Consider the following 26,145-nt stretch of genomic DNA (forward strand, 5'->3'; position numbering starts at 1 on the left):
TACAATACAATAATTTATATATAATACCATATAAACACAAACAATAACAAAAATATCAATAAGGCCTTTTGATGAAGTATCAAAATATGTTGATTATGCAATGCACTAAGAGTGATCCAGTGAAAAATCACTGTGGCTGGTGATCTTGAGTAAATAGTTAGACATATATTTTACTCATCAAGTTTGGTTAACCAGGTCATAAACTGAATGTTGCTCTATAATTCCCCAAAATCACCATTTTACATGCAGGTTTTAATACAAATCATGAGACAACTGCAGTATAGTAATAGTTTAAATATAACCTTTCAACTGAGTAATTTTCTATAACATCTAAGCTTTTGATTTTGCATTATATGTCTGATTGCACAAGAAATAACACAGTTTATAAATGACAATACATTACACATCTTTAGCCTATTCTGTATATGAACTGAACACTGCTTTAAGCACTATAAACCCTCTCACATATAAATAACAAGAATGACTGATGCAGAAACTAAGTTTTAATGAAAATTTATATTCCCAACTAAAGATAATGAAATATTTAAATGTTTTTAAGATTTCTTAGTTGTAAGATGATACAATAAAATATCTATTATGATTTCAATCATCAAGACCGAATATAGGCATTGCAAATATGAGGGTCAGTATTGGGTACTTCATTTCTTGCTCTTTATTTTTTTTTAAATATCTTTTACTTTTCTATATTTGTTTTGTCCATTATTATCTTTCTTTTTTTATATTTTTCACCCCATTATTCTCTATTCTTTAAGGTGGTACCCAACACCTTGACTAAAATTAATTTGGCTCGTTTAATTTTCTTAAAATTTGGACAAAGTATTTACTTTGACCCTTTGACAAAAATATAAAAATTTCAAAAAAATTGAACCAACCGTTGAATCAGTAAAATTACACTGGTTATATAGCAGTTTGACAAAACACTTATTTTGATCATGGAGAAGCTTTATATTCCCTTAACAACACAACGTCATTAAAACGTTCTGCTGATTTTACAGAGTTATCTCCCTGTAGTGTTAGGTACCACCTTAATACATTTATCCAGTTATCTCTTCTTTTTTTTAATTAATTTTGCACTTTTTTTCTATAATTGCCTATTCTGTAAACCCCATCCAGACCCTAATATATTTCTTACTACTGAAATAAGATATAACTTTTCTTGTGGTATGAAAAAAAAAGTAAAATCACAAAAATACTGAACTTAGAGGAAAATCAATTCGGAAAGTCCATAATCACATGGCATAATCAAATAACAAAACGCATCAAAAACGAATGTTTGCCCTAGTTCATCAAAATTTGCCCATCTTATTTGTGTCCACACTTGCTCTTCATGAAAAAGTCTAAGAATGATAATCCCAAGGTTGGTCATTATTAATAAGTAGTTTATCATTATAGGTGGACTTTCTGTACCAGCTTTTAAATATAAGTGTACACAAGTAAAAAAGAAGACATATTACCCTGTTCATAATGAAACTAACACATGTAAAAGAATTATTATCTACAAAATAAGAGTATTTATATATATATATATATATATATATATATATATATATATATATATATATATATCTATCTGATCACAGCTTTATGTAAACAATTAAATTTAATCAAAATGTTCTTAATCTTATAAATGAAATATATAAATGAAAATTGAAGATGCTAAAAAAAAAAATTTTTAAATCCAGCTAATATATCATCAAAAAAGTTCAAAAAAGACAGTAGAAAAATCAAACTAATATTTTTGCAACCAATCTTAATGATATATCTACTTAATCAGCTGCAGTAATTATTTTATTTCTTTTTTTTATGTTGATAAAAATCTGTGAATTCAGGGAAAATGTGATAACTGAAAAGGACAAAATTTGAAAAACCTTTCAGTAATCTGTTTAAGAGGATGCCTGCCCTAAAAAAATTTAAATCTAATAATTAAAAAAAAATCTCAAACATTAACCGAAAAATTGTCATGATAACATTGTGACATATTTTGAGAAATATTAAAGACACTCTACACTAATGCCACTGAACATATAGCAAGATAAACATTTTAATTATTAGGACCTTCTATTCTTCTTTAGAACTTAACTATTCCTATTATATATTGTCCTTTTTTTTAAATAAAATATTGCACATAGCATGAAAAGAATATCAGGCAATTGACATTAAATAAGAGACAAAAAATAACTTTTCACATGTTTTATGATTGATGTAAGTATTGCAAATATATGACACATGATTAAAAATGTTTAGTAGATGTTTTTGTTAATAAAAAAAAATATTATTGTCTTTGCAAAATAATAATATGTAACTTAATATCTGTACACCTTGAAACTGATTGGGAAATGCAATTCAACCATAATTTCCTTTTTCTAATCTTCTCTTCTCAAATAGTTGCAGGTTATGGGATAGCTTTGTATTAATTTTTCACTACAATATTCTGACAAATTGAAGAACTTAACCATTTTTATGTTGATAACATGCATATTCTTATTTTATTGATTCACAGTTTTCAGTTGTCAATTATACCACATCTCTTAATTTTTATATTAACAACATGCATCAAGAAAAAAAATCCTACATCATATACAAACATGTACATATAAATGTTAAATATTGCTAGTTATTTTCTTTCTATATATAACTGCATATATTTAAAGTAATATATGCAGTTATAGATATATATTAAAATGGCATGCTTAAAAAATCAATTCTTGAAAACTTCAATTGACTACATATTCTATAAAAGAGCTTCAGAATAATACTTTCAAAGAATAAATGTTATGAAAAAATATTTTTTTGTTAAATGGGAGGAAGATATTAACTATGTTTCTATCCTGATGTTTATCTTGTTGCTCCTTTCATAACAAAAACATATAATAATTTATCTTTATATTGATATTTTAACTTTTGTTATGGTGTATACCTTTCTGTCACCAATTATAAACATCAGATACAAAACTTCAATAAATTTTGGTTACCTATGGTTTTTTTTTAAATTGTACAATATAAATGTAAACCATTAAATGTACAAATTTGTTTTCTCGCAAGTGTCCTATGTTGTCTACCTTGGACACTTAAGGGTATCCCAAATCAACTGGCAAGTTGAAATAAAAGTTAATTTTGTACATATTTAGTTTCTTTAGAAGTGAGCTTGGGTTGTCTCCTTTGCACCTCCAGTGTATCTCATAAAGCTTTGCATCAAATCAATAGGCAGAGGGAAAATGATGGTGGAGTTCTTTTCTGCCGAAATTGTATTGAGTGTCTGCAAGTATCTGAGTTGTATAGCAGCTGGAGACTCTGCCATAACGTCTGCTGCTTCTTTCAGGGCACGAGAAGCTTTCTGTTCACCTTCAGCAGCAATCACCTAAAAAAACAACCACACAAATTATTAAATCAAAAACTTGTGTGTATTTTCCTGACATTAATAAGATCCCTACAGAATTTCTATTGAGATCACTTGATGTCTGTTTTTGTAGCGTGTTACTTGATTGCTGTTTAAACTAATATGATTATCGTCTATAGCTAGTCCCCTTCAAGTTTGAGAATCACTGGACATTGAATAAACAACAATCAACTTTTGTATTTTTGATTGGCCAGTATACTGTAAATTCAGAAATTATTGTGTGCATTTATTATTGCTTTTTTGTTATTTTGAACTAAAATGTGATTATAATTTTTGACAGATTGAGGAAAATGTCATGATAATGAAGTATTGTACTTCAAATTAGAGTATCAATTTTCTTCAAACAAAACAAACATTTCATAAAATATTTATTTTTACTATGGTCTCTTTAAGCAGTGATAGAAGCATCAAATAAATAGAGAATGTGTCCATGGGACACAGATGATGCTCCTGCTTCTAATGTTTTAAAGGTACATAACTAGAGAATTGTAAAAGTGATGCTACCCAAGTCCAAACTTCACTTGTGTTTTTCTGGTAATAAGCATTGTGTATAAGTTTCATAACGGTTTAAGCAAACTAAAGTTGGAGGACTGAAACCAAATTTGGAACATACATTTGGACGGCAAAATGTATGTTCTAAATAACTTTGTTCAATTTTTTCACAGAGTACATGTTTTTCCATATATTTGTAACTGAAACTAATCCTCCTCAAATAAAGAAGAACAAGAATGTGTCCATAGTACACGGATGCCCCACTCCCACTATCATTTTCTATGTTCAGTGGACCGTGAAATGGGGGTCAAAACTTTAATTTGGAATTAAAATTAGAAAGATCATATCATAGGGAACATGTGTACTAAGTTTCAAGTTGATGTAACTTTAACTTCATCAAAAACTACCTTGACCAAAAACTTAAACCTGAACTTTGCACTATCATTTTCTATGTTCAGTGGACCATGAAATTGGGGTCAAAACTATAATTTGGCATTAAAATTAGAAAGATCATATCATGGGGAACATGTATATTAAGTTTCATGTTGATTGGACTTCAGCTTCATCAAAAACTACCTCGACCAAAAACTTTAACCTGAAGCGAACGGACGGACGGACGCACAGACAGATGCATAGACGGACTCACAGACGAACGGAGGCACAGACCAGAAAACATAATGCCCCTCTACTATCGTAGGTGGGGCATAAAAATGGGTAAAAGTTACAAATAGATATTTCTTTTTATCATGTTTATATTTTATCATGTTCATCTTGACCTTAATAGTGATGCATGTTACCACATATTTGACTGTATGTGTCTATGATTACATCATTACCTTAGCTCTGGCTTCTCTTGCAGCTTCTGCTTCAGCAGCCATTGCTCTCTGTAACTGTACTGGCAGACGGACATCTTTACTATAAGTATAAAATTTAAGTTACATGACATGATCCGCAAGTGAACACTTTTAAGTTCTTTGCAGAAAAATACACTTGTGAGTTGTGAGCTTTTGTTAAAAAAAAAGAAGAAATGAAATTTTGCTTTTAAACAAAAAGCAGACAACATCAAACCTAGGTTTCTCCTGATGATAGCTGAAATATATAAATTTATAAAGTTTCTTAACAATTTAAACTTTAGAAAAAACTGAAATGATTTATATTCCAAGGATGAAAATTGCACTATATGCATATAATTTTTATGTAATTGAAAACTTCTATTTGTTCTAATTTGAATGATCTACTCTTCAAATCATACATGTTATTATGTTTATTTCCATCCAAACTATTTCAGATTTGTAGGTAAGGAAACATTAGATTAATACTGTCTTGAATTATTTTCTTTCACTTTCATCAAACCACATGCAAAATTCCACACAGGATCAGATAAAAGTAACACATAATTATTTAAATCTAAATTTAGGAGACAGTCATCTCAAAAGTTACCATATCTTCACATATATTCCAATAACATATTAATCAATGAACCAAAAACGAATTCATGGTCTGACGAGGCCCTTTCATATCGACATCTCAACTTTCAATAATTCTATCAACAAAGTATAGTTGATCTATTTCTTAAGAGTTATAGGCAATATAGGAATGTTGTACATGTACTGACATATGAGATCCCTTAACACATAAGCTCAAAATGGAGCTTTCATTAGTAGAAACCATATTAATTATGTGTATCATCAGGGCAAAATGTGAAAGCAAATAAATATAGTATATGCCAATACACATTATTAACAGTTCCTGGTAAATGTTCATTAGCCTTTTTTAAAATCATTATAAACCTGTTCATGTTTTTACAGATAAATGGTGATATTTATTTTTAAGGGGCAAAACATTCTACAACTACAGCTAACCAGGTGCTCCGCAGGGCGCAGCTTTATACGACCCCAGTGGTTGAACCCTGAACAGTTGGGCAAATTTGGTCACAATATTCCAGCTTGATTTTGTCTGAATTTGGATTGTGATCAAATTTTTGACATTTATATAGTTTTTTGTCACAATATTAATGTGGTCAAAGATCTATTGCACAATACTTTGCAACTGAAGATTTCTTCTTGAAACTTTTCAAAATTCGAAATTTGAAAAATTAAAAAAAAAAAGAACCCCTCCAAAAAATGGTAAACAAAAAATCCCCCCCCAACTTTTTGAAACCCCCTTTGAGCAATAACCCTTAAACTCAATCCCATGCAGTATTGAACCTTGTAGTACAATTTCAGAGAGATCCATACACTTAAACACAGTTATTGTCATGATTGTTTGGAAACTAGAAACATGCTTCTTATTGGCCCTTTTTTGGCCCCTAATAATACCACCATATTTTGGGCAATTAACCCAAAACCCCTAAAATGAATCCAAACCTTCTACTTGTGGTATGATTTTAAAGCAATTGAAATACTTCTACAAAAGTTATTATCCTGAAACTAGAAAAATGCTTGTTCTGGGCCCCTTTTGGCCCCTAATTCCTAATCGGTTGGGACCATCATCCCCAAAATCTATCCCAACCTTCCTTTTGTGGTATTGAACCTGCTAAAAAAATTTCATGAAGATCTATTCACTTAAACTCAAGTTATTATCCGGAAACCAATGTGTCTTCGGACGACGACGACGACGCAGACGACAACATCATACCATTATACGATCCCAAAATTTTTTTGGGGTCGTATAAAAATCAAACGTTATCTGAAAACATTAAATGTAGATTGATTGATTGATGTTTAACACTTTATATGTTAATCGGTAGTTTCAATTATCTACAATTAAAGAGTCAGTGTCAAAACTGCATCTTAATTGATAATACTCTGTAACAAAATTATAATCAAGACAATAGTATTGTATATATTTTCCCTATACTCACACTTCAACACGTTCAACTCTCACACCCCAAGGATCAGTGGCTTCATCCAAAGAGGTCTAAAAAGGAACAAAAGAAACTAAAATATCACACGCACAACAAAAACCCATGCAATGGATTTAAAGCAAGGACAATTATTATTATTACCTACCTGTTCAGGAGTTCCCTTCCAATGATCTTCTACATGTATGTGTTTTTTTAAATAGACTTATACTTGTAAAAATATTTTTTCTTCTTTGAAAGGTTAGGGATCTAATTTAAATCAATTTAAATTTTAAAAAAAGTTCCAAAACCCCATTTTCATTCATATACTGTGGATCTATTTATCATTGGGACTACCAATTTACATGACTTTTTTATTTTTGATTATAATTACTTTTCTAGTTCTAAATATATTTCTTCATGAAAGACCATATAAAATTTGTATTTTCTTGAACACTTTTATAGACAAATTCCCATAAAATGAGTAACCCACCAATAATTATGAATCCACAGATCTGGTAGCTAGGTTTTACACATGTAAAAGATTCACTGTGTACATCTGTTCAAAGAAACTGAAACCATCAGAAAATAAAACAAAAGTATCATGCATGTTTAGTTATCAAATTCTCCATTCATGCACTTTACCTGCACCACATATGCCTTTGTTTAGGAGGTCAAAATCTTTATGACATCAAATCAGCTGAAAACACTTGTTTTTTCAACAAATTGGGACATTTACATTTTGAAATAGAAAGAAAAAAACATTTTTTAATCAAAACTTGTTACATTTACATTGTGTAAGAATTACTTTCCATTGTCAACAGGTGGTTTGTTGTTTAACGTGACGGTACCCAAATTGCACCTATTTTGACAGTTTTTTCATCTACGTTTTTTTATGATGAAAACAAAAATGTCCATTCTGTGTTTATTTTGTAGCCCTATCCTTCTTTATTATAAAGGTACACCAATTTGATTTTTATTCCATATGGAATCATAGAAAAATTGGTCTAAACTGACCTCCAAACCATCAATGATTCTGAAATGAGGAGTACCCAAATTGCTTCCATGCTTAAATTCACATAGTCAAAAGTCTAATAACAGATCGAGCTTTTGTTTAATTTCTTTAAATATTTTGAACAATTGGATATTAGTCCATGCTTACTCTTCATTATTTTTTAAATGGATACTTGTAACATATTGTATTTGCTCATTTTAAAAAGATGACGTTTTGATGACGTCGCATGGCGACGTTTCAGTACATTTTGCTTTTTCAGTAAATACTTCATCTGTTGATAGATACTGTGAACGTTTTGTGCATATCTAAATAGTTTTACCTATGTTGAAAGATGTGCTTAGTATCAAATCATAAAAAAACAAATTGTTTAGTCTCTAGAAAATCTTGTAAGATTTTCGCTGCTAGTTTTGCTAAATAGGTGCAATTTGGGTACTCGGTGCAATTTGGGTACCGTTACGTTAAATGTCATTAGATTAGAAGAGTTGTTATTTCTTTTATAAAAATTGACTATAAAGGGCCATTACTCCTTAAGGGGTCAACTGACCATTTTGGTCATGTTGACTTATTTGTAGATCTTGCTTTGCTGAACATTATTGCTGTTTACAGTTTATCTCTATCTATAATAGTATTCAAGGTAAAAACCAAAAACGGCATTTTTTTTTTTAAATTACCAATTGGGGGCAGCAACCCAACAACCAGTTGTCCAATTCATCTGAAAATTTCACAGCAGATAGATATTGATTTATAAACAATTTAACCCTTTGACAGACTTGCTCTAAATGCTTTGGATTCAGAGTTATAAGCCAAAATCAACATTTTCCCCCTATGTTCTTTTTTTGGCCATCTTGGTTGGTTGGCTGGGTCACCGCACACATTTTTAAAACTAAATACCCTAATTAAGATTGTCCCTAAGTTTGGTTAAATTTGGCCCAGCAGTTTCAGAAGAGAAGATTTTTGTAAAGATTTACGAAAAATTGGTAAAAAATGACTATAAAGGTCAATAACTCCTTAAGGGGTCAACTGACCATTTTGGTCATGTTGACATATTTGTAGATCTTACTTTGCTGAACATTATTGCTGTTTACAGTTTATCTCTATCTATAATAATATTCAAGATAATAACCAAAAACAGCATAATTTCCATAAAATTACCAATTCAGGGACAGCAACCCCACAAATAGTCTGAAAATTTATTTCTCCATGTTTTGTGCCTCATATAGCAAGTTGAGGGGTTAAATGACACTGCCAAAAAAATTGGGTCATAAATATTAATGTAAAGTAGTGTTTAGGCCCAGCTGAAAAAGGTAAGAAATTAGCACTTTGGAAGCTGTCAAAAGATTTCAAGACCCCCTATACATAAAATTGTCCATATTTTGAGTTAGAGCTGATGAAGTTTTCTTTAATTTTGATATAATTTGTCCCAAAAGTAGTACAACACACTGTAAAAATATATTTGATAAAGCGCAGGTGGGATTTTTTTTATTTTCTTTAATTGTTTTAAAGAAATGCCCTACGAAATAACTAGATAGATCTTCACTTAGTAAACAATTTTACCCCACATAAGATTTGCTCTAAATGCTTTGGTTTCAGAGTTATAAGCCAAAATCTACATTTTACCCCTATGTTCTATTTTAGCCATGGCAGCCATCTTGGTTGGTTGGTTTTAAACTAGATACCCCAATGATGATTGTGGCCAAGTTTGGTTAAATTTGGCCCAGTAGTTTCAGAGGAGAAGATTTTTGTAAAAGTTAATGACGATGACGGACAACGACAGACACCGGACGCCAAGCTCACTTTTAATTTTAGTATCTTGGGTACAATTTGGAGTTTAGTATGGCATTCATAATCACTGAACTAGTATATATATTTGTTTAGGGGCCACCTGAAGGACGCCTCCGGGTGCAAGAGTTTCTCGCTGCATTGAAGACCTGTTAGTGACCTTCTGCTGTTTTCTGTTCCATGCATGGTTGGGTTGTTGTCTCTTTGACACATTCCCCATTTCCATTCTCAATTTTATCACTTGGCCCTTTGGGCCAGGTGAGCTAAAAAATTTGTAAGGGCGTGGAACCCAGTGTCTCGCCTACTCTTTCTGTTAATCGCAGGCTCAACAAAAACTAGAGGCTCTAAAGAGCCTGTGTCGCTCACCTTGGTCTATGTGAATATTAAAGGAAGCAGATGGATTCATGACAAAATTGTGTTTTGGTGATGGTGATGTGTTTGTACATCTTACTTTACTGAACATTCTTGCTGCTTAAAATTATCTCTATCTATAATGAACTTGGCCCATTAGTTTCAGTGGAAAATGTTAGTAAAAATTTATGAAAATTGTTAAAAATTGACTATAAAGAACAATAACTCCTAAGGGGGTCAATTGACCATTTCGGTCATGTAGACTTATTTGTAAATCTTACTTTGCTGAACATTATTGTTGTTTACAGTTTATCTCTATCAATAATAATGTTCAACATAATGACCAAAAACAGCAAAATTTCCTTAAAACTAACATTTCAGGGTCAGCAACCCAACAACGGGTTGTCCGATTCATCTAAAAATTTCAAAGCAGATAAATGTTGACCTGATAAACAATTTTACCAATGTCAGATTTGCTCTAAATGCTTTGGGTTTTGAGTTATAAGCCAAAAACTGCATTTTACCCCATGTTCTATTTTTAGCCATGGCGGCCATCTTGGTTTGATGGCCGGGTCACTGGACACATTTTTCAAACTACTAACCCAAAAGATGATTGTGGCCAAGTTTGGATTAATTTGGCCCAGTAGTTTCAGAGGAGAAGATTTTTGTAAAATATTACTAAGATTTATGAAAAATGGTTAAAAATTGACTATAAAGGGCAATAACTCCTAAAGGGGTCAACTGACCATTTCAGTCATGTTGACTTATTTGTAAATCTTACTTTGCTGAACATTATTGCTGTTTACTGTTTATCTCTATCTATAATAATATTCAAGATAATAACCAAAAACAGCAAAATTTCCTTAAAATTACTAATTCAGGGGCAGCAACCCAACAACGGGTTATCCGATTCATCTGAAAATTTCAGGGCAGATAGATCTTCACCTGTTTAACAATTCTACCCCATGTCAGATTTGCTCTAAATGCTTTGGTTTTTGAGTTATAAACCAAAAACTGCATTTTACCCCTATGTTCTATTTTTAGCCATGGCGGCCATCTTGGATGGTTGGCCGGGTCACCGAACACATTTTTTAAACTAGATACTCCAATGATGATTGTGGCCAAGTTTGGTTTAATTTGGCCCAGTAGTTTCAGAGGAGAAGATTTTTGTAAAAGTTAACGACGACGACGGACGACGGACGACGACAGACGACGGACGCCAAGTGATGAGAAAAGCTCACTTGGCCTTTTAGGCCAGGTGAGCTAATGAGGAAATAAATCAATAGAATATTCCTGTTGATATTATCTTTAAATTGTAAGAAGCTTCTGTCCACGTTTGGTAAAAATCCAGGATAGTTTATGAATCTAATATTGTTTAAAAACTGCAGACTAAATGTAATGTTAACTGGAAGAAAACTAAATTTCCTTCTAGATACTAGCTTTTGATCATTAACAAGCTTCTGTTCAAGTTTGGTACAAATCCAAAATAGTATAAGAAAGTTATTTAAATTTTAAAAAGTTTAACCACTGAGTGAATGTGTTGTTTCCTTGCAGAAAATCTAAGTCCATTTAAAAGTAAAATACTGAAAAAACGGAATTTTATTTTTACAAAATATACTTCTGGATACTATCTTATGATCATAAACATGATAAAAAAGCTTCTGTCCAAGTTTGGTACCAACCCAGGATAGTTTAAGAAAGTTGTTAAAAATTTTAAAACTTTAACCACAGAGTGAATATTTGTGGACGCCGCCGCTGCCGTCGATGGAATGTAAGGATCGCTTAGTCTTTTTCGACTAAAGTCGAAGGCTCGACAAAAAAGGATGTAATTTATATGAGCTAAGAACTTGATATATTCTAATTTATGATTTGCATATTTCCAAACACTAAAATATAATGAAATTTTCTTAATTTTCATAATCCATGCCATAAAACTCTGAAAATGTTAAAAGATAAACACATCAAACTGTTAGATAAAAATCAGCTGTTTTCAGTATAATTAGAATTTGACCAACTACACAGAGACACACTTTATATATTACATATCTATTAGCAGAAAACACCCATTGCTTGTGTATTACACTTACATCTCAACTCGTTCAACACGGATACCCCATGGATCCGTGCATTCATCTAAATTACCCTGTAAAAACATTTCATTATACGCACATAAAAGGGACCCATGTTTTGTACATATATGTGATATTTTACATAGAATATTAAACATTAAATCCTTAAAAATACTTACAAAGGAGTAGGTCCGGTAAGGGCAGATTTTGGCCTCAAATTTCAGGTTCATCTAACGATAGTTAAACACTTAAGTGTCTATTTCAATTGATTCGATTAGTGTATGTGAAAGATTTTAACTGATATAGTCATTAAAATCGCTCTGATTCAATCTTAAATATGAAAAATCTATCAAATATGCCAAAAAACGTCACTTTTCAGATGGTTTTTGTCAAAAATGAAAGTGGCCGCATCCGTGTTCATCCTCAACCTTTATATATGTTTTGTATTTTCATCAAATACAACTTACATTTCAATATTATGAATGAACACGAATGCGGCCACTTTCATTTTAGACAGAAACCGTCTAAAAATTAACCAAAATGCTAAAATTTTGAAGATTTCAGTCATTTAGCATGACTTAATGATGCTAGAACGCGATACTTGTGCATTGTATTGTCAAAAACAGCTCACATTTATGTAGCAGAAGCATTTTACTTTCCAAAATATAGCTTAAAGATTACATTTTCACAATTTTCTAAAACTGCTATATTTTGGGGCCAAAAAGGGGTCTTACTGAACCTTCTCCTTTCTAATAAAAGATCAAAATTTTCAAAACAAATATGAACTAGGATGTGAGAATACTGAGGAGTAAAAATATCTGGCTTAAAGGAATTAATATTCACTGTTAATTAAAAGAATTTCTATTTTACTTTACATGACATAAGGAAATTGATATATAACAAGAACACATCCACGAAATCGCGGGCATTTGAAGCAAGGTTGAAAGTATGTATTATAAACTGTTGTGGGATGAATTTTTATAAAAACATATTTATTATGCCTGGGGAATTTTAGGAAAGGTATCAAAAGTTATTGGTACTTGGAGACAGGACAATTCTTATAACCCATATCTTTTTTTTTCATATCTGCAATTTTTTTCTATTATTTTTGTATTTTTCTGTATACTATGAACAGACATATACTATAATCTCATAATATATGAGCATTGTATGCAAATAAAGCGAAAATAAATGTCCTGTCCCCAAGCCAAGTAATTTTAACAGTCCTAAACTAAAGTCGTGTCTATGACTAAAAATTCTGTCCGATGACAGAAACAATATCCAGACGCTTATTTTTGTTTTCCTCCCATAATAACCAAAACAGAAAAGTCATAAGTGAGGATGACAAATGTGACTATGCATTGTACCTACATGTATAGGACACAAAGAACTGATGATGAATTTATTGTGGAAGGAAGAGAAGTGACACACAAAATGAGGTCTTTTCATTAAATAGTATAGATGTATCCACATTTTGCTGTTGTATGTTTTACCTGCATAACGTGACTGATGGTTTCCCTGTCTGACAAAATTTCACTGAGATTCTTTGTTCCAAGAACATTTCTGAGGGTAGTAGCGGCAAGAAGACGAGTTGACCTGTTAGAATCCTCCACGTTTGTTATTGACATGGCGGCATTCTGTATCCTATAATACACAACAGCATCAACTGCCACTGTTACAGAATCTTTCGTCAAAATCTAAATAACAAAAATTTAAGCTTTAAAATTTAGTGTGTTATACATGTTTGATGAGCATGCAAATATTATACACTTAAATTATACATTAATTATTATTCTAGGGTTTTTACTGATTTTACAGTACCAGTTATTAAAACATTCCAATATCATATCTTTTTTTTTTACTAAATCATGCAAAAGGACAAAAAATTTAGAAATAATTTTTCTCCATAGACCATTGTTTTCAAGAATAGTAATAAAAAGAGTCTTGGGTCTTTGTTTTTTTTTCTTTAAATCTTTAGACCTTTTTTTTTATTTCTTTATCTATTTCACCCATTATTCTCTAATCTTCATATGACCCCATTATTGTCTATTCTATATCTTTTTTAACTATTTTTCTCTATTTTTAATTTTTGTTTTGCACATAAGTCTGTGTTTATTGCTAATTATTCTACATTTTTTGGCCATTATTTTCTATTTTGTAAATTCCATCCAACATGTCCAATCCTCAAAGATCATCTTGCCAAGTTCAATCAACTATTAGAAGGCACTTGAAGAGTTCTGACTAGGGCTGTATTTATCAGCCAACTTTAGTGATACATACTTTACTCACATTGTGCATAATACATGTAATACTATATAAGAAATCTTTCATTTCATTTTTTTTTTTTTTTAAATAATTGTACAGCGTCACAGTATTTATTTATTCTATTGAAGATATCTTTAAATTTACAAGTCTTACACTTAACCCTTACAATGCAGAGGCTGTAACTGACGTATACAAAATACCGTTATTTGGCTCCAATGGCTTTCCATACTTTTGGAAGACATTTATTTCGAAGTATATGCATGTTATCTCATTCTTACACCTTTTATTTGCATTTTTCTTTCTTTAAATGTTCACTTTGACAACATGGAACAAAGGGAAATAACTATTTACTTCTTCTTGATTGATGAAGAAATTGTATAATTTGTCAACATGTAGAAAAGGGAAATAACTCTTTGCTTTTCTTGATTAATGACTGAATTAATCAAGTTGCCAACATCGAGCAAAGGGAAATAATTATAATTCTAAACACAGCAATGGCAAACTATTGAAATAATCTATCTTATTAAAGAAAGGACGTAAAACATTGAAAGACTGCAGTGTTTGAAACTATCCATAATGCAGACAATCCAATTTAATGCTGTTTATTGTTATATCATCAGGAAAATGTGGTGAGGAATGTAGTAGATCTTAATATTATAATGTTACCTCTTGTGGGGGGACATCAAAAGATACTGTCCTCATGTCCACCTTCGTATAGGAATCAATACAGGGTATGATAAAAAATAGACCTATAAAGATAAAATAATCAGATATTAAAATAGTATTCCCTTACATGGGAGAACAGCAATATACATTGTTAACAATTCCACCATGTTTTTTTATGAAAATAAAACTAAAATTACCAAGTATGCTATGAGTAGGAAACTATTTTTTTCAAAATAGCACTGTAGTGTAGATGTAGCCCAACATAACAAGGTGTTAATATGAAAAATACTAAAAAGTAAATGATTTTTATCTGTTTAAGAATAAAAGTCTAAGATATATTCTTACACAGACCATGAACTAGTGGGCAAGACCTCAAAATGGTTAACAAACTAAGATGTACAAACAGAAATATAATTATATAGAAAAATTTGTGGTCTTTTGTAAGTAGTTCCTGTCAAACTAACTTAAGAAAACTAACCACTGAAAATTTATATTTAATTGTGAGTGGCTTGACCATGACCTAGGTGGCAGGGCCTTGAAACAGTCCTCAAACTGATATAAACCAATAGTAATTAAAGCAACTTTTTAGAATATATCATTGATCTATCACAAATAGTTCTTAACAAACTGAATTGAAAAATACAATTAAATCAACATCTCCCTAACTTATCTATAACCAGATACAAAAAACTCTCTACTCAAAACTTTAATTGTTCTTTTTCAATTAAAATTATATTCTAAATTGTCAATACACAAGCACTTAGTGATCGGTAGTTTTTTTTCCAAATATCCTGAACTATAACTCCATGGTGAAAACATTAAAAATTAATTATCTTATAGGCAAAACAAATTCTTTTTGGTGTGGGTTAAAATTTCAGTACAAATGATATCTACTTTATCACAGATGCTTTAAAAGTGAGCTAGAACAAAACACTACTTTTGTTTTTAAACTAAAGAATTTGTTGGAATAAAAATTCTAAAATTATCTTTTAATGTCTTTTCTGAGGAGTTTAATCTCCCCAACCCCTTTTTTGTGTCATATTGGCTCCATTGGCAGTGTATTTCTATTTTACCTGGTCCCTTAGCACCACCAGAAACAAGTCTACCAAGTCGGAATATCACTGCTCTTTCATATTCTTGAACAACCTGAAACAAAAAAAATATATGTTATAAAAAGGCTAACACTGTAATTTATTTTTCTCTGTTCATATATCCATATGAAAATGTACATATATGCATGATATGTAAATATAAAATTGAGAATGGAAATGGGGAATGTGTCAAAGAGACAACAACTCGACCAAAGAGCAGAAAACAGCCCAAGGCCACCAATGGGTCTTCAACACAGAGAGAAAATCCTGCACTATAGAGGCTGGCTTCAAATGTCTAAAGATGCTGTATCAGATATTTTTTATCCAAAATAAATACCAGTGAACTGGTTTGCATTCTATATTGTAAAGAACACAGATCAGCTTACTGGCATACATGTTTGACCTAAAACATCTATGACATATTTATGGTGACATATCCTGAAAACTACTTTAAAGCTGACATTCTTAAATACTACCAAATATACATTAACCATCATATAATTTAAGTGAACAATGAATTTATTTACACCTTAAGCTTCTTCAAATTCAAAAAGAAAATCAGAAAACTGAAGACAAAGCAATGTTTGAAATGTTGTTATCATTCCAAAAATGGCAATGAGATGTGATTTGCAAAATTTAAATTAATAATGTAAATTTTCTTTCTACAAATGTACCTAATCTTGTAACAAATCATTCTTTTTTTGGCCTTATTTGCAAAATATTTCATTATATCCCAAATGTTGACACAATTCTTCATTTCTGATTATTTCTACCAGAATCAATACATTCCATATACAAATTAATTTGTTAAGAATAAATGCTAACTACCATCAGTCAGTGGACATTCATTTCACCTTTATATATTAAAGTACAATGTCATATTAATTCATCATAGATTAGCTTACTAAAATCAATAACATATACATTCAATATATATGCCTTTATTATATCTGATAAACACTGTCAAAAATATTCTCAGCAAAATGCAATTTAATTGAAATTTGAATAAGTTAAGTCCATACCGGTAATCAACATTTCAATATCCATAGTATACTAGGAATCTGATGATCAGTAGTACATGTAGTTGTTTGTTAATGTGGTTCATTAGTTTTTTTTTCTATTCTTGTTTTTTATATAGATTATAAGACCATTGGTTTTTCCTTTTGAATGGTTTAAAACTAGTCCTTTTTGATGCCCTTTATAGCTTGCTATTTAGTGCTATTTAGTGTGAGCCAAGGCTCCTTGTTGAAGACTGTACTTGGACCTATAATGGTTTACTTTAGGAATTGTGACTTGAATGGAGAGTTGTCTCATTAGCACACAAACAACATCTTCTTATATCTACTGTTCAGTAACATATGCTGCATTTGCTTAGCTTTTCGATTCCCCTACATATGTTTGATGTCAGTTCTATAAATCAACTAAACTAAAAAAACAATTAGCCAATAAACTACTAGCACAAAGGACTACCCACATGTTTGATTGACAAAGACTAAGATCTATCTTTATACTTTAAGAATGTTTCCTTATCTAAAAACTTGGGACTATCACATGTCAACAAAATAATTTTCAAACAATTGGTAGTCTATCAGATACTTAAATTAGTTAAGACTTCCAGATCTCATTTTGTTCTAAACAGACATGACAGAATCATGTTTATCGGTAATTCGTATATTTTCCCTTTGATCTTACTGCCTAATATTTTGGTTATATTTATCTCAAAAGGAAATAAATCACTGAGTAGAACTAAAGCAAATCAAAAAGTAATTTTGCTTCTAAAAAAAGGTTTCAAATTTCACACCAACATTTACACTTTTGATGTATAAGAGTGCCTACAAGTAGTTATACATCTTGGATAGCCAAACCGATGGCCCCTTGGTATGGCACTTAATGCCAAAGAGAATTCAAAGAAAATCAATAATGATACCTCAGTAAATCTTTAGGGTAGAATGTTTGAAAATAGTTCCTTTTTGTTGAAGTACATACCTTTATACTTAAACACATAGAGAATGGAAACGTACAAATGATAAGTAGGATGGACAGACACCATAAGATATATCCACAACAACCAACACTTCCTCCTTCCGATCTGTCTGCTGATCCCACTGTAAAATAAACAATTATAATATAATATATATATATGTAGGACTCTAAAGTGCGATGGGGACGCTAAAGTATGATGGTCATGCTAAAGTGCGATGGTCTAGGCTAAAGTGTGATTCCTACATACGCTAAAGTCCGATGGTCTGTGAAAGTATAGACGTACGATACGTAGTTGGATTATGACGTTATCAGTCGTTTATACAAACTAAAAATGAACACCCCGGAAGACAAATTACAAATATTTGATTAAGAACTTTTCAACCAAATGTCAATGACTTAATTAATTTAAACCTTACCGTGCGTTGTCAACTAAAGCAAAGGTGTTTTATTTTGGTAGCTGGAAGAAGAACTTGTATCCTACAGTCGACCGTTTTACTTTAGGCCCTATAGATATAGTATTCACATAACTTTCTTGTATCCTGCTTTTATTAGAAGCAAAAACAGATGCATTTGAATCATTGTATATGTTTGCAGTGTATTTTGCGGTCTCCGTAAAAATGTTGTCGCTTTATTGAAAAGTAACGTCAGCAAAATAAAGGTAAATATTTCCATGCGTAAATTATAAATTGTCGGCTTAAACATGATTAGATGGTACATTGCAGGAAAATATAACATGGATGTGTAGTTGCTAGGGGAGGTATTACCATAAGAGATAGACTGTGTACGGCATAAAAACTGTTTCTGTTATTATATAATATTATATATAACGTCTGAATATTAGTCAATGATTTTACCGCGAGGGCGCTGGATAGTTACGAGTAACGATACATGTAAAGAATACATAAATTATATAAAGGCCTAAAAACTGTACAAAACAACACCAATAACAAAAACAGGGAACATTAAATGTAATTATCTATAAATATTTTGAATAACATATTACATTAGATTCATCATTATAGTTACAGAGTTGTAAAGAAAGGCCACAATTGTAACACTGCAACATAATACAAAATCTATTGATTCTTGTATATTACTTAATTGAGTTTTCAAGTAGATTTACAATTCTAGAAGAGGTACAAGAGGTCTAGATTTTAAAGAAATACCAAAATGTTATACCTTTTTATATTCTGCCTGAAAAAGTTATTAGGAGAGTGCAGGCAATGATCATGATGATGAGGTGGTAGTGGATATATGTATAAATTATCGGGTTTCTACACATTGATATTGTAAATTATCAGCCGCAAGCCACAATGTGAACCTTTTTGGCAAGTGATAACGTCTCCTCTCGCATTGTGACGTCGCTGATAAATTCTCCTCACACATTGTGATGTCGCTGATAATGCCTGGTCTCATTTTGAAGCCTTGATACGAGAATTACAGAGTAGGGTGATATATATAGGCGTAGGGAAGGACGATAATGTAAGTTATTATGAATTAATCTTGATATATTTACGTTAGTGACAGGACATTAAATTACATTGGTTATATGAAAAATTTCAATACTGTGTTCCTGGTGATTTTTTGTGTACAGTAAATGATTCTGATTATAGGGGATTCATTATAAAACTTTATCCCTCTGTATGATGTAATAGGGTCATCAATTGGGTTATCACTCTAAATCACCAGCAAAATACCCTGTTTAGTAGTCACTCATGACCTTTGGTAGTAATTCATCAACAGCCAATAACACCATGTAGTAATTCACCATGTTTGGTAATAATATACTACCCACTAACACCCTGTTTAGTAATAATATACCACCCACTAACACCCACTTTGTAATAATATATACCACCCACTAACACCATGTTAATCAATCTGTTTGGTGATGATTTACAACTAACAATCCCCATATGTGTAATGTGCACATGCAATTTATTGTGAGTGAACTCTACATACTAGTACATGTATCAGTACTACATATTACTGTGCTAAATGACCTGTGGCAGGGGCAGATCCAGCCATTTTAAAAAAAGGGGTGGGGTGGGGTGGGGGGGTTGTTCCAACCATATGCCCCATTCAAATGCATTGATCGTCAAAATAAAAGGGGGGTCCAACACCCAGAACCCCCCTCTGGATCTGCAAATGTTTGAAATGTATATGAACTGGAGTTTAAGTATTAAAGGGAACAATTTATTGAACCCCTTTCCACTCTCAAAAATAAAACCCCAATTCCAAGTCTTAATGAGATTAGGATGAAATATGGTTGTATTGTCTATCCTTTGAACCCTCATCAAGGAGATATTGTTCCTTTTAATTTTCATTCATAACCGTTTAACATTTCTTTGTACTAAATCATTATATCATAAAATTTTAATTTAGAAATGGAAATTTCTATACTCCTTCCCTATCTCTATATATATCATTAATGGACTGACATCAACACAAATCCCTAGTGACCACACAAATGATTGAAATACTATATCAATAACATGGTATCATGAGGAATTATCATCTATTAACTGAGAACCAATTTCTAGACAATCAAGATAAAACAAGGTCTGTTGACAGAACAAATGTCATAAATGGATAAATCCTTTTAGAATCAAATGTCCTACTTCGCAATGTGGATTTAATACATCTCTAAACTTAATATTTAACATGGAAATTCTTTTTCTATTATGTATCTATCTAATGTTTTGTACTTTTTGGAAATAATTTACTGGTTATAAATTATAAAATAAATAGGTCACAGTCTTCTTTTCAAAAGATTGATGTTTGAGTTAAAAAAAAATGTATGCTGATGAAACAAGCTACTACTCACTATTGATACCCCACCCCCAAACTAAAACTATTCAGTTAACAGGAAGTTGTTGAGTGATGAATCTGAAAACACATCACACAGTAAAGCTGACTTAATTATAAACCTTGAAACCAAATAAAGAAATCCTTGTATTGTAGTTCCTAAGAAAAAACTGATAAAAATTATCAACTTCGGCTATCATGTGTAAAATGATACACGTGTTCAGTAAACAGGAATTAAGTTGTTGAGTGATGAATCTGAAAATGGATCAAAGGTAAAGCTGACTTATATAAAACCTTAAAACCAAATTTCAGAAATCCTTATGATGTAGTTCCTGAGAAAGATGCAACTAAAAAAATACAAAGGATGGACAGGCCTACTGACCAATGGATAGATGTACTGACGAAAGGAAGTACATGTATAGGTGGATGGATGGACTGAGGGACGGACAGATGAATGAACGGACGGACAGACAGAGGTTAAACAGTATACCCCATTTTCTTAAAGTAGGGGTATAATAAATAGGTCAAAGACTAATTTTAAGGAATGATTCTGATGTCCAATATTGTCACGCAAAAAAAAACACTTTATACCTGAGCTTCGTGACCTTAATATAATGACATATTAAGGCATCTATGTATTTTTTTCAAAGACAGGTGCCTGTGATAAACATTTGTCAGTTCATTTAGTAAACAATAAATTACCTACACCTTGTAACTGGGATTAATTTTATTATCTATTTAACCTGGGTCTGAATGAATTTTTTAATGGAAATTATTTTTCTGTTTTCATCTTTCATTTTGTACTTTTTCAAATTTCATTTACTTAAATTATACTTCCAAAGTATTGATCAAAAGTCACACAAATGTAACTATAAACACACTTAAAAACACATGTAGAATAATTGCAACAGCTTAATTTTGTTAAAAATCTCATGAAATTAACCAGCTGTCAAAATATGCAGTTTTCGCCAAAATGAAAGCAAACAGGTTAACAATTGTATTCTAAGTTTTACCATGATAATATAACTTAAGAGATTATAACAGTATGAAACTGAAAAGAATTTAGAAAAGTGGCAATTAACAAATCATTAGTCTGAAAAGAACAAACAATATACATTTGTAATATCACGTGCACTCAGATAGAGAAAAAAATACAAAAACTTGTCTACAGTACACAATATAGAAGACTATAAACATTTGAACAACAAAATCTATTAAAAAAACAGGAGTAAATCTATTTTTCTACACATCATGCACATAGAGATAGATTTTGCTCCAAGTCATTTGCATATTAATTATTTAAATTATTCTCAAAATATATGTTTTACTTATAAGTAATCATTTAATTTCTATTTATATGATTTGTTGATACTACTCAATGTTTCTTCTAGGTGAGCTTCTAGGTGTCAAAAGAAACCTGACATTTTCAAATATCACATCAACAAAAGTAAATTTTTGTAATAATACTTCACAGAATATCACTTAAATTTATAAAATCTTGGAAAGTAAAAACTAAACAATGCCATAAAGTTTACAAGATCACATTTGTAAGATTTCATTCTCTGTTAACTCAATATCCTATATTTTTTTTTAATTTTAATTTAAATTTGTCTAAAAACAATACTCACTTGTTTATCTATGAAAAATTGACACAACAAATATTGTCCTAAATCTTATTTCATCATCTACTTGAACAGAAATCAATTTGCAATAAAACAACAAATAGTGATGTGAAATGGCAGGGGATCAATTAATTCATAGAACTGTTGATATAAAGAGGCTCTACATCTGGTCATAGACAACAAGATTAAACTTAAGGGGGTCAATATGGGGCCTCAGACAGCAAAATGTTTGATCTTTCAGAATCGGGCAACAAACAAAGACTTTAAAGTCCCTCTATAATGTCTATTTCACTGAAGTGAAATAAAAAAACCAAAACTAAACAAGAAAGCAACATGCAGTTCTTCTTTAAATCTTGCATTTTTGCATATAATTTTTGTAGTACACTACTATTAGACACTGACCATTCATCTTTATTGATAAGGATGTTTTTTTCAATAAATTGTTTGATTCTTAATCTCTTGGGGCAATAGATGTGTTTCAATTAATTGAAAATGAGAAGAAGAAAAATAATACAACAAAATTAAGATACCGGTATTCAAAATCTATTCTTGTTCCTGAATGAAATTGAAAAAATAAGTTGTTTTGTTCAGTGAACACCAATAAATCTGTCCAAGCCCCCCCCCCCCCCCCCCCCCCCCCTATTGTGATGACATTATGATGATCATAGTCTATAATTAACTAATCACTCATGCATACAGCTTGTGATGACATTATGATGATCATAGTCTATAATCATGATAATTAACTAATCACTCATGCATACAGCTTCTGTTCATCCCTGATATCTTGTTTCAATTTCAATATTGTATTGCATCTATCAATAACATATTTCTTTAGTAATTGTGAAGTCATCCAGAATAAATCTATTCTGTACAGAAAATCCACTGACAATCACTTTATATACTAAAAGATATTTTCCAGATATCTTTCAAATGATGATACATTTTCATGTACCAAAAAATTATTTGTTCAAAATTACTGGAGCAAAAAATCTGTAGACTTAGAAATTGTATATATAATTACCAGCAGTTATATCTTAATCTCAGTTCATGAAATGTGTAACAGTTAAATCTTAATGATAATTGTGACTTCATAAGAAGAGTAAAGTGAACAAGAGGCTGTCACAACGACAGCAAACCGGATTTATTAACATTTATTTGTGTCCTGGCAATATCACAAGAACCATTACTGATGAATGGTGAAAGTGAAAATCGTCAATATCAAATTTGACCTCCATTTTGTCATCCGTATCAACATATTCAAATTTGAAAAGCTTAGATTTAATGGTTCATGAGTAAATGCAATAAAGTGAATGGAAACGCCATTTTACGATCTTGCAAGAACCATAACTCCTGAACGGTAAAAGTCAAAATCGTCATTATTGAACTTGACCTCCATTTTGTCATCAGTAACAACTTATTAAAATTTGGGAAGCTTTGGTAGAACAGTTCATGTGTAAATACACGGACACGACTGGAAACTCCATTTTTCAATCTTTCAAGAACCATAACTCCTGAACAGTAAAAGTCAAAATCGTCATTATTGAACTTGACCTCCATTTTGTCATCAGTAACAACATATTACAATTTGGGAAGCTTTGGTAGAACAGTTCATGTGTAAATGCATGGACACGACTGGAAAAACCATTTTTCAATCTTTCAAGAACCATAACTCCTGAACAGTAAAAGTCAAAATCGCCATTATTGAACTTGACCTTCATTTAGTTGTCAGTAACAACATATTAAAATTTAAAAAGCTTTGGTTGAACGGTTCATGAGTTAATGCACGGACAACATTTGATTGCCGCCCGCCCGACTGCCCGCCAGTCCAGCCGCCCGCCGTACATCCCCAAATCAATAACAGACATTTTTGTCACAAAAATCCGGTTAATTAAGTTCCAAAAATGAGAAAAAAGGATTAAAAACAACTTTTTTCAGCATTTCTTCAATACTGAGTGACAATAACCTACCAGTTGAATGAGTTTCAAATCTTTTCCCACCAAATCTGTTCCTTAAGTTGGAAGCTGATTCCACTGTCACATCAGCTGTGTCTATAGGTAGTTTCTCTTGTTCAAAATAACCGTGACCTTGTGAATCGGGCTGTGTCAAATCAGCAGAAGACTCATCTTTAATAAATGGAAATCTATCACTATTTCTATATCTACTCTGGTCAGAAGGAGTTTCTTTTTTCAAATTAGTTGTCCCTAAAATTTCTTGTTCCAAATAACCTTGACCTTTCATGACAGATTGTGTCCAATCAGATGTTGACTGGTTTGTTACAGATGGAATACTTGGTTCAGTATAAAAGGTATCTTCCATCTGTCTTGGTTTACTTTGAATTTTGTAAGTTTCCAGAGAAGAACTTTCCTGTCCTAAGTTTTCATGTTCATGCATGGGTTGCCATGTCCAGTTATTAGACGGGTCAACCTGTACTGGAACTGGGGGAACATCCTGTTTGCTATAAAATGTTTCCTCTCGTTGTCTTGGTCTAGTTTGATCGTATGCAGTTGTTCTAACAGGTACGTTTTCTGACACCTTCGTGTCAAAAATTTCCTTCGTGGAAAATTCATCATCTAAATCCTCCCAATTGTTTTCAAATTTATTCACATTTACATAGGTAACATAAGGGTTATCACCATGGTTACCATTCTGTTCCTTTGGTATCCCCACACTTTGTAAACCCTGTACTAGCCCACTGCCTTCACGAAAAACTGGAAGGGTTGACCCATGACCAGAACGAACATTCAAAGCCATGTTGAATTCAAACTAAAATCCTCATCCACAATCCACAACATCAAAACTTGTATCTTTTTTAATCCACCAAAAGAAATAGTTTTGATGTGGTTCACTTACTCATTAACACAGTTCACTCTTGTTTACAACATACTCAGGTCATTTTCTACAGACAATGAATGTTAAATATCTCCAAATATAAATGAAATAAAATATTACTTAGAGAATTTAAAATACCACTACTTATTTAAAATGTCACACATTTTGAACTTGAATGTATTTAAATGCAACCATTCATGACTTGGAAAAAATTAAATTCAACAACAGTGTCTGAGAGAGGAATCAAATCAACATCCTGAGGAGGTTTGTCTTAAACATTCTCTCACTAACAATTATTGGTTTTCTATCTTTTGTTAGATAACCCTACATGTAATTATTTACTGTTTTATCCATAATTAACTACCTTACATGGTTTATTTTACTATAAAAAGAATGATTGTCATGGGTGGCTAGTTTTGTTTATATTTTCCATATACATTACTACAGAATGTACCTTGTATTCTAATTAAGAAAATAAGGTTTCCAATATCAATCATGCATCCTTTTCTGCTGAACATAATATTCCCTTACAAATTTGCATAATGACTAATTTGATAGAATACAAAATAGTATTTATAAACAATTTGGCTTTATTAGGTTCATTTGGGTATTGACAAACACAAATGGACATGTACATAGAGCTTAAACCTAGAACAGATCATGGAAGTAAAATGAAAATATCATACTCCAATTCAATGCCCAACTGATTGATTGGCATTAAGTGCCACTAGCTAAGCGCTAGGGCTATTTGTTGCAGTCAGTTTCTATTGGTGGAGGAAGTCAGAGTGCCAGTCAGGCTATCCATGCGAAAGTCAACTATCCATATATATATATATATATTTATACATGTAGATATATGGAAAGTTGACCTTCCAATAGATAGAAACAAGTGCCTACGCAGAGTGACAAATG

The 26,145-nt window shown here is 31.4% G+C and overlaps 1 protein-coding gene across 2 annotated transcripts; it reads right to left on the bottom strand.

Moving 5' to 3' along the window:
- LOC139511511 (band 7 protein AAEL010189-like) lies at nt 1-25,876 on the bottom strand. 2 transcript variants are annotated; one of them, XM_071298305.1, is made up of 8 exons: nt 24,372-25,876; nt 17,975-18,093; nt 15,971-16,043; nt 14,898-14,980; nt 13,460-13,663; nt 6,774-6,829; nt 4,747-4,825; nt 1-3,379 (listed from the first exon to the last, which is right to left on the bottom strand). In XM_071298305.1, exons 1-8 carry the CDS (start codon nt 25,153-25,155, stop codon nt 3,155-3,157), a joined length of 1,623 nt encoding a protein of 540 aa, XP_071154406.1. In that variant the 5' UTR covers nt 25,156-25,876; the 3' UTR covers nt 1-3,154. The 2 variants fall into 2 exon arrangements, with proteins under 2 accessions (XP_071154406.1, XP_071154407.1); XM_071298306.1 differs by lacking the exon at nt 6,774-6,829 and adding an exon at nt 11,985-12,040 and having other exon boundaries at nt 1,931-3,379.
- Nucleotides 25,877-26,145: the final 269 nt, after the last annotated feature.

The sequence above is a fragment of the Mytilus edulis genome, chromosome 2 (assembly GCF_963676685.1).
Source record: "Mytilus edulis chromosome 2, xbMytEdul2.2, whole genome shotgun sequence".
Taxonomy (NCBI): Eukaryota; Metazoa; Mollusca; class Bivalvia; order Mytilida; family Mytilidae; genus Mytilus; species Mytilus edulis.